The sequence below is a fragment of the Myodes glareolus genome, chromosome 9 (assembly GCF_982192425.1).
Source record: "Myodes glareolus chromosome 9, mMyoGla1.1, whole genome shotgun sequence".
NCBI lineage: Eukaryota > Metazoa > Chordata > Mammalia > Rodentia > Cricetidae > Myodes > Myodes glareolus.
In genome coordinates this window covers 95,447,186-95,463,000 of record NC_142034.1, presented here as the reverse complement: position 1 = coordinate 95,463,000, position 15,815 = coordinate 95,447,186, and the positions used below count along the sequence as shown (strand labels likewise).

The following is a 15,815-nucleotide window of genomic DNA, read 5'->3' as shown; positions in this document are numbered from 1 at the left end:
CTTGCCTTGAACTCACAGAGATGTGTCTGCCTCTATTTCCCCAAGTGCTGTGATTAAAGGCGCCATCACCATCAACCGGCCTTGTTTTTTTTTTTTTCAATTAAAAAACATTTTCTTGGGGGCTGGAGAGATGGCTCAGAGGTTAAGAGTACTGACTGCTCTTCCAGAAGTCCTGAGTTCAATTCCCAGCAACCACATGGTGGCTCATAGCCATCTATAATGAGACCTGGTGCCCTCTTCTGGCATGCAAGCATACATGGAAGGAATGTTGTATACATAATAAATAAATAAATCTTTTAAAAAAAAATTTCTTATGCATATGGGTGTTTTGCCTACATGTAAGTCTGTGTACCACTTGTGTACCTGCTACCCAAGAAAGTCGGAGAGAACTTTAGACTTCCTGGAACTGAGATTCCAGATGGTTGTGAGCTGCCATGTGGGTGCTGGGAACTGAACCCAGGTCGTCTGAAGAACAACCAGTGTTTTTAATTGCAGAGCCATCTCTTCAGCTCTTTAAGTATCTTTCTTTTTCTTTCTTTCTTTTTTATATTTATTTATTTATTTATTTATTTTGTATACAATATTCTGTCTTTGTGTATGCCTGCAGGCCAGAAGAGGGCACCAGACCCCATTACAGATGGTTGTGAGCCACCATGTGGTTGCTGGGAATTGAACTCAGGACCTTTGGAAGAGCAGGCAATGCTCTTAACCTCTGAGCCATCTCTCAAGCCCTTAAGTATCTTTCTTAACACATTAAAACAACTTGCAATTTCTCAGAGTAAAAAAAAAAATCAACTTTAACATCAAGAAAACTTTCTGGATTAACAATAAAAACAGACTTTCTATGAGTATATAAATGCAAACAAAGGTCGGGTACCAAAGCTGCACCCAACAGCTATCCCAATTCCAAAGAGCCCTTTCTCACCACAGAGAGAACACAACCCTATAACTCTAAGAAATTGCTCACTGCCTCTGATCTAACAGCTGGAGACTGAACATACAACCTGTTCACAACATTCAAGTAACTTTAAAAAGGTCTGGCATCACACCAAACAAGTGAGCAACGTGATCCAGTCACAGAAGAATGCATGACTGAGAAGATCTGACTGATACATGCCCCAAACTTACAGTTTCCACACAACACTTCCTCCCCCATTGACTTACCCTTTGAACCTGTCTTCAAAACAACTGCACTGCATACCCCACTGCCACCTGTTACCCTACAGACAGGCCTGGGCACACTTGCACCTGCTGAGGGAGTCATTTCTGTACCAGTGTTCCTCTGCAATGACTTACTCTCCTCATAGAACTGAAAACCGCACGGGATTCCCGGTCCACTCCACAGAAGATACATTCTGAGGACCATTCTCCAAACACATCACCTCAGTCTCATCCTACAGCACTCCCAGTTCGTCACTTTTACATGCCCATCACTGACTCCTACCAAGGTCAATCAGCTGCCTAGGAGTACCTCAACTCCAGCTCAAGTAGAGATGAGGACACAGGCTGAAAAGGGAGACACATGTCTCCAGGAGTCACCTGTTCCTCTTCCCCAAAACTGTACTGAAAGCAGCCTAGAGTCAAGACCTTCCTTCAGTCCTATATCTCTGCAGACAGCTGCTAACTAAGATAATATCCTCCTCATATAAGTCATGTCAGAAACATTTTTTTTAAGTGCTCAAAGAGTACTTCCTGCTTTTCCTTGGGACCCTAATTTGGTTCCTGGCACCTATATCAGGTGGCTTATAACCACATGTAACTCAAGCTCCAGGGGATCTGAAACCCTCTCCTGGCCTTTGAGAGCACCCACGATGACATGGGATTTACACACACACACACACACACACACACACACACACACACGTATATATAAATGTATAAACATATAAGCAAATAAATTATAAAGAAAAAAGGAAACATAAAACAGGTCCTTGATTCCATCTCTTATGGGGACCTTGCCTTGCCTGCAGGGTCATCACTGGAGATGAAAATGCAACCTGTTCCATGACAGGCACAGCACCTCACAGCCTGAATGTGGCACAGCCTGAAGAGATGACTCTGCAGTTAAGAGCACTTTTTGCTCTTTCAAAGAACAGCGGTCAGGTTCCCAGCATTAAGGTGGCTAACAACCACTATAACTACAGTTCCAGAGGACCTGACACCCTCTTTTGGCCTTCAAGGGCACTGCACAACATGATGTACAGACAGTCATGCACCCATACACATAAAATAAAAACCATTTTGTTTACTGAGGCAGGGTTTCTCTGTGTACCCCTGGCATGTGCCACCACAGCCCAGCTAAAAATAAATCTTAAAAAAAAAAAAAAGGTCTGGAGGTGGTGGTGCACATCTTTAATCCCACACTTGGGAGGCAGAAGGCAGAGGCTGGCGGATCTCTGAGTTCCAAGTTGGCCAAGGATACAGAGAGAAACCCTGTGGGGATGGGGGCAAGAAATGTGTTAAGGCCTAATTGTGGCACACCATTAATCCCAGCACAAGGGAAAGAAGCAGGTAGACCTCTGTGAGTTCAGGGTCATCCTGGTCTAGGAAGTTCCAGGCCAACTGTAAAAAAAAAAAAAAAAAAAAAAAAAATTGGATAATTTGAAAATCTGAAGCCACTTTTTTGCATGTTTTCTAAATTTCCCTGACAGATGCAGCTTCCCTAGGAAAACCTAAAGCACCTTAAATTCTCCTCAATCTCCATGTCTCCTCTGACCAAACTACATCTCTTTTTTCCAAAAGGGAGGCCTCCAAGCCTCACCCCAGCAGAGCACCAGCCCCCAATAAGGGCAAACCACACAGAGCTTCTTCCAAGCAGGTGTTTTCTGACAGGACACAACATTTCAAAGAATGTGGTCATCTGCCCAAAGAAATATAATGTCCCTCTTCCTCCGATATGGCATAGTTATACTTAGGAGGCTCAAGCTCCAGGAAGACACCCTGGCTAGTGGCACTGAGGACTTCCTCACTCCCTAAACTGCCCACAGAGCCTCCCCTGGGAGATCCTCACATGACAGACAGGGAGACACTGGATTCTCTGCCCAAAACCAATCTGTTACTTGACCTCTGTGTACTTGACCTCTCTTACCTTAGTATTCTCACCTGTAAAATGGAAACATTATCTACCTCACAACATAATATGAATGAAGTATATGTCTAAACATCTGCCTTGAAGAAGAGCTCAATAAATGGTACTAAAAAACTCTGGCCCACCTTAAGGGCAGACTGAGCTAGGCCTATTTCCACAGCCTCAAGTCATATTGTTGGCTTTACAAGTGTAAAGGGGAAAGGCTTTGAGGAAAGTTAATTGAGACAGTGTCAGCATGCCAGGTTAAAGTTCAAATGCAAATACATTTTAACCATGCAAATCTTCCAGTCCTCAAGGAAAAGCCATCCTGGGAGCCATCTCTGTCATTCCAAACAGGAACAAGGCATAGTCTCATTTGCAGGGGGGGGGGGGGAGAGACACAGGGGGGGACGACACGACACGGACGGGGACACCTCTAGATGACAAAGATGCAAGGCCTAGTTCTCACTTTCTTACAGAGAAGTTTGTCACTTATTCTGTAACTCTCTTCTGCTCACTAGATTATACAGTGCTTTCAACACTGAAAAGGCTGCCTGATGGGGAAACCGCATGAATCAAATGCCCATCATGGAAGTGCCAAGACCACGTGAGAAAACACTTTTCCTCTGCACAGACACCATCAAATACACACCTTATACACTGCAACAGCATCACTATGTAAAAGTTCACTTCATAAGCATTCACAACACTGTCACTCCGACTTCCACGACTCGTGTTTTTGCCTGCTAGCCCAAGCACCCCGGGGTAAAGACACAAGTGTTGCAACACCCTTTTGCCTTTCACCATTTTTCTCAACGGGATAGGTCCTCCTCCTTTTAGAACTTGGATTAATTATCACCCATCTACAAGTGGAAGCTATAACTTGGAAGTCCACAGATGAACTGCAGAAGGCTCAAGAGCCTCCAGTAGCCACAAAATTCAGAGCAGCTGTGCACGCTTCTCAAACGGAGCCCATATTTTCAGATTCTCAAAGGGGCTCCTGACCCCCCAGAAACATTTAAAAGCCACTACCAAAGCCGCAGCCGAGACCATACTGGAGCAAGTGAGTTTCTTGGGTCCGCCTGAGTAAAGAGATCTACAACTCCCTTCCCGCCCCGCCCCACCCACAGGGAAGGTAAGGGGAAGGATCTAGCCCAAGAGCTCTGAATGTACAGGGCAAGCAGGTGGCCGCTAACAACAGCCCTAGCCCAAAGGGGTCTGCTTTCTGAACCAAAGTTTGCTAAGTGTTTGACATTCCATCATCAGCCACCTCATAACGCATACAAGGTAGATGTGCTGATCCACCTTGAGCTTAAGAACTCTAAAACAGAAAATACAACTACGGATACTTTTAATAACACAGAGAAAACAGAAACATTTCACCCAACAAGTGGTTAGTTTTGTTTTGTTTTTCCCCTCTAAAACCCCTCCTCCCTGTCAAACAAACTTAGGCTGCCCTAACTGGGGCCTCTAGGCCCGGCCTCCCAGGGCTTCCCACCTCACTGAGCGCAGAACCACAGGCAAGAGGAGACCCGAAATGCCCCGCTGACCAAGAGTCCGGAGAGGAGCCGCCAGCATCAGGTGTTACAAGCGGAAACTCCCATCGCCTGCTTCCCAAGACCCTCCTTCAGGTAAAGGCCAGAGGCTTCTCCGCAGGCCAGACCTCAAGGTAAGCCCAGAGGCTCGGCTCCAGGCTGCGCGGAGCCGAAAACAAACTTTCCAGGCACTTCCACCCCGCCCGGCCGGGTGACACCTCCCGGCCTCACCCGCCCTCCGCGCCCTGTCAGCGCCCCCGGCTGCCGCCGCCAACCCGAGCCAGGGCCCGCGCTCCCCACTGCGGCCGAGAGGCACCCTCGGACGGCGCCAGCAGTCCTGCCCGCCACCCAGCCGCAGGTGAGGCGCCGCCCGGCCCGCGGCACCGGGCCGCCCCGCCTCGCCTAGCAGAACCCGGGCGACAGCCACGCTCCCGGGTAACGGACCGGCGCGCCCTGCAGCCGCCGCGCGCTCACCAGCTGGCTGGTGGTCCTGGCCATGAGCCCCGCTTCGGCGCGGGCGCCTCCCCCGCAGCGTTGCGCTGCTCGGCGCCTCCTCAGCGTCCTCCTCCCCGCGGCGGAGCCCCAGCAATGGCCGCCCTCATCCTGCGCCCGCCCCGCTGCCTGCCGCCCCCAGCGCCACCCCGCCCCCGCGCGACGCTGGGTGGGACTTCCGCGACGCAGACGCCGCTGCCCACGTCCATTGGTCAGCATACCTATCACTCGCCTCATGCCGGGAGTGCCCCGCCCCCGCCCAGGAGCCGCATTTCCGGGTTGAGTCCCGGCGCGCCTGTAGAGGGGGATCGAGCGAGCCAATCCGTGGAGGCGGGGAGGGGCCGGGTCTGGGGCGCCGAGCTGTCATCCGCGTTCCAGGTCAGGTAAACTGAGGCTGACCGGCCAGCCGGCAAAGGCTTGCCTGGGGCAGCAGCAAGGCTGGGCTTGAACCCGCTGCCTGGACTCCTTGAATTTCTTTGAGTCCCAGCTCACGAATGATCCGTGAAAGCGGTTGGGCTATCCTATTATTGGAAGCAGAAAACAAGTCGCCGTCACTGACCGCCTCGGAAACTGTTTGTGCCTATATTTTGGTGGGTGTCTTTTTTCTTTCTGGATGTCTTTGTGAACTTGCTTTTCTTCTTATTTCCTTTTATCTCAACAAGATCGCACCGTGTAACCCAGACTGGCCTCATACTTGCAACAATCCTCCTGTCTCAGCCTCCCAACTGCTGAAATTACAGGTGTGAGCCGCCATACCCTGATTTAGTTATTATTACTGACAATGTTGCTGTTGTTTTATAATTGTGGTGAAAATACAAATTTTACAATCTTTACTTTAAAAAAAAAAAAAAACCTTTGTTGCCGAGCAGAGGTGGCGCACGCCTTTAATTCCAGCACTCTGGAGGCAGGGACAGAAAAGAATCTCTGGGAGTTCAAGGCCATCCTGGTCTATGGCTTGAGTTCCAGGACAGCCAGGGCTACACAGAGAAACCCTGTCAGAAAAAAGAATAAAAAAAAAAAGCGTTTTGTGCTTTGTGTATAGTGTATGTGTATGTGCACTTGTGTGTGGATGCCAGGTGTCTTCTATACCGTTCTCCCCCTGGAGCTTGCTAATTCTGCTAGGCTAACTGACCAGTGACACACACCTTTAATTCCAGCACTTGGGAGGCAGAGGATCTCTGAGTTTGAAGCCAGCCTGGTCTACAAAGTGAATTCCAGGACAGCCAGGACTACACAGAGAAGCCCTGTCTCAAAAAACAAACAAAAATAAATGGGACATCTATATCATTCCCCTTCCAAATAAGGCTTCGAGAACGTTGAGAGAGAGGGAAAGGAAAGAATGTAGGAGTTGTCAAACGGGGAGGAACGCTGAGAAACGCCATCTCCTGAGTACATGGCCAAGACGCGCAGGAGCTCCCAGCAGCTGCGGCCACCTGACAAGATCAAGCAGTCACAGCTCCAACACGGAAGGAGAGGGCCTTGCAAGGCCCCACACCTGTCTGAGGGATTGCGGGAAGCGATAGTCGCTGGGAAAGAGCCTTTTTTCTCTGAGGGTGTGGCCATTGGAAGGTTGTCCATGCTCAAATGGATGACCCACACACATTCACACAGTCAGCACTAACCAAACTCAGTAGGTTACTAAAAATATACTGCTACCTGCCCCACTCAAAAGACGGTTTAACATCACATGAAGTCGAGTATACCTGTTGAGCCTTCTAACCTTGTAGGAGAATCAATCGAGTCCAGGAGTTCAAAGCCAATCTGAAGCCTGGCAGTAATGGCGCATGCCTTTAATCCCAGCACTCAGGAGACAGAGGCAGGTGGATCTCTGTGAGTTTGAGGCCAGGAAGTTCCAGGACAGGCTCCAAAGCTACAGGGAAACCCTGTCTCAAAACAATAACAACAACAACAACAAAAAAAACCAACAAAGCCAACTTGTGTAATATAGCAAGACTTTGTGCCAAAAAAAAAAAATTTAGATGGCATAGAGCAGCCAGCATGCATTCAGTAAATTCATGATCCCACGTAAGCAGAATGAATTGCTAAACAAGCAGTGATGGCATTAACAGCTACTTTATACTGACTCTCAGTGAGGAATTTTATCCTAAAGCATCCCTAACATTGTTGCCCCAATTTTCAGATGAGGAAGCATTCCCTGGAGTGGCAGTTCTACAGTTTGCAGTGCCAGAATGGAGACCTAGGCATCCATTCTCTAGTGGATGTATAATGTATGTCAACCCCTAAAGATACAGCCCATAGCTACCCATCCTCCCAGTCTGCCATATGTTTATAGGCCTTAAAACAACAAATGGGGCTGGGCAGTGGTGGCGCACGCCTTTAATCCCAGCACTCGGGAGGCAGAGGCAGGCAGATCTCTGTGAGTTTGAGGCCAGTCTGGTCTACAGAAACAAAAAGGCTAAGAGATGGCTCAGTGAGTAAAATACTTGGCTGTAAAGGTATGAAAACCTGAGTTTGGATCCTCATAGTCACGTAAAGCCAGCCACTAGTAAGCTCATCTGTAAACTCAGTATTCCAATGACAAGAGAATCCCTAGAAATTTGTGAGCCAGTTATTCTAGACCCTGAACAACAGACCTGACATGACTCAGCAGGAAAAATACTTGCTGTACAAGCCTAAGGAACTGAGTTTAACCCAGCCTAAGTCAAGACAGCTGATGACTGACTCCATGCATATGTATATCCCCATCACACAGATACAATATGTTTTTTAAATTTTTATTATATTATATATTTTATTATATATTAAATATTATATATATTAAATATTAAATATATTAAATATTATATATATTTCGTGTTCTGCCTGCATGTATGCCTGCAGGTCAGAAGAGGGCACCAGATGTCATTACAGATAGTCATGAGCCACCATGTGGTCATTGGAAATTGAACTCGGGAAGAACAGTCAGTGCTCTTAACCTCTGAGTCATCTCTCCAGCCCCCAATTGATTCATTTTTTTATGTTGTATGTTTTTCTTGCATGTATATCTGTCTGCATACCCCATGTGTGTTTGGTGCCCACAGAGGTCAGAAGCGGGTATTGAATCACCTGAAACTGGAGATGGTTGTGATCAACGTGTGAGTGTTCAGAAAAAGAGCAACAAATGTTCTAACCTCTGCCATTTCTCCAGCCACACACACACATACACACACACACACTGGGGGGGGAGGGTTAAAGCATCAGGTGACTACAAATGACTCCGAGGGCCCTGAGGTCTCTTTCTATCCATGCTGACTTGCTGTCCATCCTTCCTTTAGCACTTGGCACTATGTCACCCTGTGTTCTCTATGGCCCCTGGTCACCTTCTGCCTCAGCTTCAGAGGACTCCATTGGAGGAACATTCCATTAACAGGTAAGATGTTTATAAACCCACATATTGATAAATCTCTGCTAACATACCAAATATAAAATGGTGCCCAATTTTGTTCTGTTCTCATGAACCAGGTCCTACACCCTTACTTGATCTCTTGGATAAATTTGTAACCTATGAACTTAGTGGATCAAAGTGAAGTTCATTACTGCTAAATCGCCTGCCGTGTTCCACAAAGGACATTCCAGGTTACTCTCCCATCCGAAGAATACACAAAGACAAGCCAGAGGGGCCAAAGCTCCTGCCAGTGTACACCGTGGAAGACTTTGTCATCACTGCCTTGCACCATTTACCCTGCCACACAGGAAGAGCAGAGTGTCAGCCTAACACTTACTTGATGGCCCCACGAGCAGCAGGTACTGTGGTCATTCCCACTATCCACGTGAGGAAACAGAGGCTGCACTGACCACTCTTACGGAGTTAGATCACGGAATGCAGGTTTCAAAACCAGACCCAGCCAATTCTACTCAACTGCCTCCCAATCCTGTCAGTTTTATTTAGGTCTTGCTTGTTTTGAGGGAATACTAACCACTTTATATGATTAATCTTTTATATGATTAACATGAAAATGGTTAATATTCAGTCATTTTATATATGAAACCATTGACAAAACTCTACAGTAACCACTGAGTATTGATACATACAGAGCTATAGGTGTGTGGGTGTGTGTGAGAGAGATCATACTCCCTTTCTCAGAAAGTTACTGAAAGATGTGTTTCATCAAAAATAAAGGAACAAACCAAGAAAGAAGATATGAGAGTCACAGAAGAAACAAAGAATACACAGGAATAGAGCGAGCATAGGGAAATACCAGGTCCTCTGTGTTCTTTCAACAGCCATCCAGCCTCCCCTGTGCCAAGCACTGTGCTTGGTAATTCACCAGTGAACTAAACACAAAGTTTCCCTGTGGTATTCTGGTACTAATACAGGAGTGGGGGAAGAGAAAAAACTTAATGAGCAGATTTTATAGCATATTGGAAGGTAATAAGTCTTGTAGGGAAGAACAAAAATCAAATCAATGGAGTTGAAGTGCACAGGGAGGAGGTAAAAGTTTAAATGGAGCCAGGCAGTGGTGGCACACACCTTCAGTCCCAGCACTCAGCACCCAGGAGGCAGAGGCAAGTGGATCTCCGTGTGTTCGAGGTCAGCCTGGTCTGCCAAGTGGGTTCCAGGATAGGTTCCAAAGCTACAGAGAAACCCTATCTTGAAAAAACAAACAAAAAAAGAAAGAAAGAAAGAAAGAAAGAAAGAAAGAAAGAAAGAAAGAAAGAAAAGTTTAGATGGAAAAAGCCAAGATAAGTACCTGTGGGACGGAAGCACCCAGACCATAAGCATGCAGCCTTCCTGAGTACTCCAGAAAAATACTTAAAAAGGTAAGTTCTCAACTCAGAGAAAGCTGAGTTGAGAAGCTGACGTAATTGATGAAAAAACTCCACGGCGGCGGGGGTGGGGGGTGGGGGCTGAGCCTCTTTAGTGCCTCTCCTGCTGTGTGTGATATTTACAGACATGATCAGGTGCTGACTCAACCCTGAATCATCAGGCTTTCTTGACATGAGGCTGGAGCTGTGGCAGGGTATTCAGCACAAAAGCAATATATAGCCACAAATGATGACTCAAGATATAGACACTACTGAGAAAGATGGACATAAAGAGCAGGAAGACAGGGAGGCTGCTGATTTTATCAGTCTTTTTCGAACTTTTTTTTTTCATTTTAAATTTTATATGTATGGGAATTTTGCCTGCATGTATGTCTGAATACTATTTGTGTGCCATGCCTAGGAAGGTCAGAAGAGAGCATCGAATGCCCTGAACTAGAGTTAAAGATGATTTAAGTTGTCGTGTGACTGCTGGAAATTGAACCTGGTCATCAAGATGAACAGACAGTGTGTTTAAAGCTGAGTCATCTCTCCAGGTCCACTATTTGGTCTTTTAGCAACAGACACAAATCACAATTGATAAAAATGGAGCTGGGCATGGTGACTCTATTCAGAAGGCTGAGACAGGAGAGCCATACTTCAGAAACTCTCGCTCATGAATGTACTCCTGCTTTGTGTTACTGAGGATTACAGTCACAGCCTCCCTCCTTCGAAGCAAATGATTAACCATTGAGCAGCATCCTTGGTCCTGACAGCAGAGATGAGAGAAAAGGACCATGCATTTAGTGGGCAAGGGGTGAGGCACATGGAGGGTTTAGAGGGCAGAGAGGGAAGGGGAAATTATGGGCCTATATTATATTCTTTAAAAAATATATTCAAAGGTGGGTAGTGGTGGCAGTGGCACACACCTTTAATACTAGCACTTGAAGGGCAGAGGTATATGGATCTGAGTTCCAGGACAGCCAGAGCTACACAGGGAAATACTGTCTTGGAAAAAAGAAGGAAGGAAGAGAGAGAGAAAAGACCAAAAAAAAAAAAAAGAAAGAAAGAAAAAAGAGCCGGGCAGTGGTGGCACACACCTTTAATCCCAGCACTCTGGGAGGCAGAAGCAAGAACATCACTGTGAGTTCGGGGCCAGCCTGGTCTACAAGAGCTAGTTCCAGGACAGGCTTCAAAGCTACAGAGAAACCAGATCTTTAAAAAAAAAAAAAAAAAAAAAAATGGCTGCTCTGCTCTTCCATTCCCAGCACCCACACACAGCAGCACACAACTGTCTATAACTCCAATTCCAGAAGATCTGACATCCTCAAACAGACATACATGCAAGCAAAACACCAACCAAGGCTCATCAAAATCAATTGAACAAAATAAACAATGAGGGCTAGGGAACGTAGTTCCAAGGGAGAGAGCTGGCCTAGCATGCGTGAGGCTCTGAATTTAATCCCCAGGACCACTAAAATAAAAATGAGATAAAATAGGAAGGAGGAAAAGGCTCAGTGGGAACAGTCCTTGTCACACAAGCATGAGGACTGGAGTTTGGATCTTGTGAACCCACTTAATAGGGAGGGTACTCAACATTCAAAAGGTAGAGACAGGAGATTCTTGGGGCAAGCAGCTGGCTAGCCTAGTCTATTAGTAAGCTCTGAGTTTGTTTGAGAGATCCTGCCTCAATAAATAAAAGTGGAGGGTCATCAAGGGAGATGACACCCAGTGTCAACTTCAGGCCTGCACATGCATACACACACATGGAACACATATGCACATACACACCATACATACATACTAACAACCTTATGTTTATTCTGGAGATTGAAACGCAAGGAACAGAACAAAGTTCTAACAGAAAAAGAGTAAAGTTAAAGAAACCAGCCAAAGCAGGTATGATGGCACAGGTTTTTAACCCCAGCACTTGGGAAGCAGAGACAGATGGATCTCTGTTGAGTTCAGGACAGCCTGGTCTATGAAGTGAGTTCCAGACCAGTCAGGGCCACATAGTGAAACCCAGTTTCAAAAAGTCAAAATTTTTTTCAAAGTAATAAGAAAGAAGCAAGTTAATAATAAACAAAACTGCCAGGCAATGGTGGTACAAACTTTTAATCCCAGCACTCAGGAGACAGGCAGATCTCTAAATTCGAGACCAGTCTGGTCCACAGGACAAGTCCCAGGACAGCCAAGGCTGTTACACAGAAAAAAACTTGTCTTGAAAAAAAATATTTTTTAAAGCCAACAATGGCTGGCAAGAGGGCTCAGCAGGTAAAGGCACTTGCTGCCAAGCCTGATGACCTGAGTCCAATCAAGGGACCCACACGATGAAAGAGAGAACAGACTCCTAAAAGTTGTCTTCTACCTACCATACAGGCTGTGACACACACGATACACACATACATGTGAAATATGTGTAAAAATCCACTGAAAGTGAGGTGGGATGCTGGGAGATGCAGAACAGTGGCAGATTGACGGAAGTCTGTGAGGTCCAAGGATCATTCTCTGGTAGAGACAAACAATGAGATGTGGTGGCAGGCTCCTTTAATTTTAGCATTCTGATGGCTAAGGTAAGAGGATCTCAGGTTCAAGGCCAGCCTTGGTCATGGAGTGAACCCCTCTCAGAAGTGGGGGAAATACCACATATAGCAGATATGTTTCCTGCTATAAGTATGTGGCAGGCCAACAGATGGCTAAGCTGGTATAAGTAGGTGGCAGCATCTGCTGCCAATCATGATGGCCTGTGTTGTGTGAGGACCACACACAGAAGAGAACCAACTGCTACTGGTGCTCCTCTAATCCCCACAGTTGCACCATGGCACACATATACCCACACAACGTACACCTACACAAAATAAAATATTATTTTTCAGGTGAGGACTTACTATCTAGCCTTGGTCAGTCTAGAACTCACTATATAGGCAGGCCAGGCTGGGCTTGAATTCACAGATACTTGCCTGCCTCTGCTTCCTGAGTGCTAGGATTAAAAGTCTGAGCCACTATGTGAGGCCTGTAAAAAAATTTAAGTGTATATAGTTTTTTGTGCATGTTGTGGTATTGGGAATCAAATTTAGAAACATAGTAGACAAATGTGCTACTTCAGAAGTACAAGTTCAGATCCTAATAAATTGATGAAAAATTTAAAAAATTAAAATAAAAGCCTAGCTAGGCAGTGGTGGTACAGGCCATTAATCCCAGCACTCAGGAGGCAGAGACAGGCAGATCTCTGTGAATTTAAGGCCAGCCTGGTCTACAGAGTGAGTTCCAGGATAGGCTCCAAAGCTACAGAGAGAAACCCTGTCTCGAAAAAAAAAAAACAAAAAATAAGCCAGGCAGTAGTGATGCACGCCTTTAATCCCAGTACTTGGGAGGCAGAGGCAGCAGAGGCAGGCAGATCTCTGTGCATTCGAGACCAGCCTGGTCTACAAGAGCTACAGGCTCCAAAGCTAGAGAAACCCTGTCTCGAAAAAACAAAAACAAAACAAACAAACAAAAATATAATAAAAGCCTAAGATGAGCCGGTAAATGGTTTATTTGGTAAAATGATTGCCTTGCAAACAAGAACCTAAGTTAATTCCCCAGAGTCCACATAAAAAACCTGGGCATGGTGGTATGCTGGTTAAAATAAAAGGTGGGCTGGAGTGATGGCTCAGCAGTAAGAACATATACTGAACTTGCAGAAGACCCAAGTTCAGTTCCCAGTGCCTGTTTAACTACGTAAAGATGTGTTGCATTTATTTAGATTGTGGAATATTTGTTTAACTATGTAAAGGTGCTGCTGTTTCACCTTGCCTGTATAAGGCACCTAATTGGTCTAATAAAAAGCTGAATGGCCAATAGTTAGGCAGAGGAGGGATAGGCAGGGCAGGTGGGCAGAGATAAAGGGGGCCCAGCCAGCAAGACACAGAGGAAGCAGGAAAGCAGGATGGACAGTACATAGGTGACGTAAATGAGCCTCGGGGCAGTACACAGATAATAGAAATGGGTTAATTTAAGTTAAAAACAAACTAGGTAGAAACAAGCCTAACTAAGGCCAAGTATTCATAGTTAACAATCAATCTCTGTGTCATGATTTGGGGAACTGCGTAGTCCAAGAAAGCCTGCTACAAACACCCTCATCAGGCTGCTCACAGCTGCCTGCAACTCTGGCTCCAGGGAGATCTGACACCTTTGGCTTATGAGGGCACCTGCACACACACACACACACACACACACACACACACACACACACACACACAGGTTTTAAAGGCAACTCAGCAGGTAACAAGAGCACGGAAAGGAGGGCAGCAGGAAGCTGAGGACAGTTCTGTCTCTAGGACCTTCACGGTTGCCAACAGGCAAGGCCCAAGCCAGGCTTGGCCAGGCTGTTCTTACCGCTGCAAAGACAGGGCACCTGTGTAAGTAGGGTCTGGCTGCCCACCCCAGGACAATGGACAGGAGGGGAAATGCTCTTACCTGATCTGGTACAGTTCATTGGTACCCAAAGTAAAGAAGAGGGACTGTCTGTCCCTTCTGTACCCAGAATGTCTTTTGTCTGCAGAGTATCCCTGAGCCACACATGCAGTGGCTTGGGGTGACATTATGAGGTCATGGAGGGCAGGAGGATGATGGGAACCATCTTAGAAGGGGCTGGGAAGTGTCTGGTGTGCACATGGCTCATGCTGTTTCTGTCTCTTAAACCAGTCCTCATGATGTGAATGAGGAAATAGGTTCGGAGGCTAGAAACTTTGACCCACACGCCCCATCTGACTGTTATACACTTTATGCTGTGTAACATATCCCAAAACATAACCTCATGATGTTTTGGAGTTAGGAGCCCAGAAGTGGCCTGGACCTATGGTTAGGCTCTGGTTCTACCGATGCTGATGGAACTCTGTGTGACCCTCTGTGTCTTTAATACCAACATTTGTGAGGTAGAGACAGGAGGATGAGGGTTCAAGGCCAACCTCCAACACACAGCAAGTTTGAGGCTAGGCTTTGTCTGACCAACAAAACAAACAAAAACCCACAGCCATAGTTGAGAGGTCTGAAAGCTTGTGTGGGGCTGCTACCTCAGTGGGCTGCAGACCTCAACTCAGAAAAGTGCAGTCTGGCTCAATAAAACAAGCGAGACACCCTGGCTGCGAAAACAGAGGAAAGGCAGGTCCACCTGAAACCGTTCGTTGTACTCCTTACAAAAGTTACCTGTGGAGGACGTTGTGATTGGCGCTTACAAAAGCAACCCTACAGCGGTGGGCGTGACCGTCGCAGCTCCCAGAATCACCCACCGGCTGAATCTAGCCACTCATGTCTGCCACACCCGACTCCAAGCTGGGGGTTATCTCTTTCATGGTCGACTCCTATTTCCAAATCACCAGGAATCACCAGTCGGCCTTGAGATCTTGGTCTTGCCGCGAAACGGAGGTAAAAGCACCCAGGTCTTCTAGCTCGGAACTCGAACTCGAGTTCCGCTGAGTCCAGCAGGCTGCTGCTCAGCACTGGCCGCCAGATGGTACCCGTGCGCTTCTCAGTACTCAAGCGTTGGCCTCCCGGGCACACCGGGTGAAACAGGCCGCCTCCGCCGCCAGGTGTCTCAGGAGCACTACCTCCCAACCTATTCAACCACTCACCACTACCGTGACTCAACTGACCTCAGGGAGTGACTGTCCCCCACCCCCCACCCCCGAGTCCACACCCACACCACAGGCATGCCTGATGCAGCGCCACTGATACCAAGAGCTGGGACAACACCGGTGCCCCAGAAGCCCCAGACTGAAGTAACCGGCACACCTTTCTGTGAAAGCTCTCCAGCATTGAGCCATTGACATGGCAGCGTGTGGTTGTGGTAGGAGACTAATGCCAATGGCCCGGTATGTCTGGAAAGTAATAGTTCCTGAGGTAATGGGGGCGATGACGGCATGATGAGTGTGCTTACAGTGAATGAACTGTACACTTGAGAGCGGCTAAAATCGACTGCGTTTGGCTCAGTGTACTAG

The 15,815-nt window shown here is 46.9% G+C and overlaps 1 protein-coding gene and 1 long non-coding RNA gene across 2 annotated transcripts in view; one reads left to right on the top strand and one right to left on the bottom strand.

The window, feature by feature from the left end:
* Positions 1-5,232, bottom strand: part of Pdpk1 (3-phosphoinositide dependent protein kinase 1) — a 67,897-nt gene extending 62,665 nt beyond the window's left edge. Inside the window, exon 1 of the mRNA XM_085694702.2 lies at positions 5,077-5,232. Within this exon, the coding sequence (XP_085550828.1) occupies positions 5,077-5,100 (24 nt within the window). The 5' untranslated portion in view covers positions 5,101-5,232. The remainder of the gene's footprint in view (positions 1-5,076) is intronic.
* A 148-nt stretch (positions 5,233-5,380) lies between these two features.
* On the top strand, positions 5,381-14,364 carry LOC125401850 (uncharacterized). Its single transcript, XR_015738915.1, has 3 exons — positions 5,381-5,684; positions 8,370-8,464; positions 8,557-14,364. It is a non-coding gene; the product is annotated as an uncharacterized LOC125401850 (long non-coding RNA).
* The last annotated feature ends 1,451 nt before the right edge of the window (positions 14,365-15,815 follow it).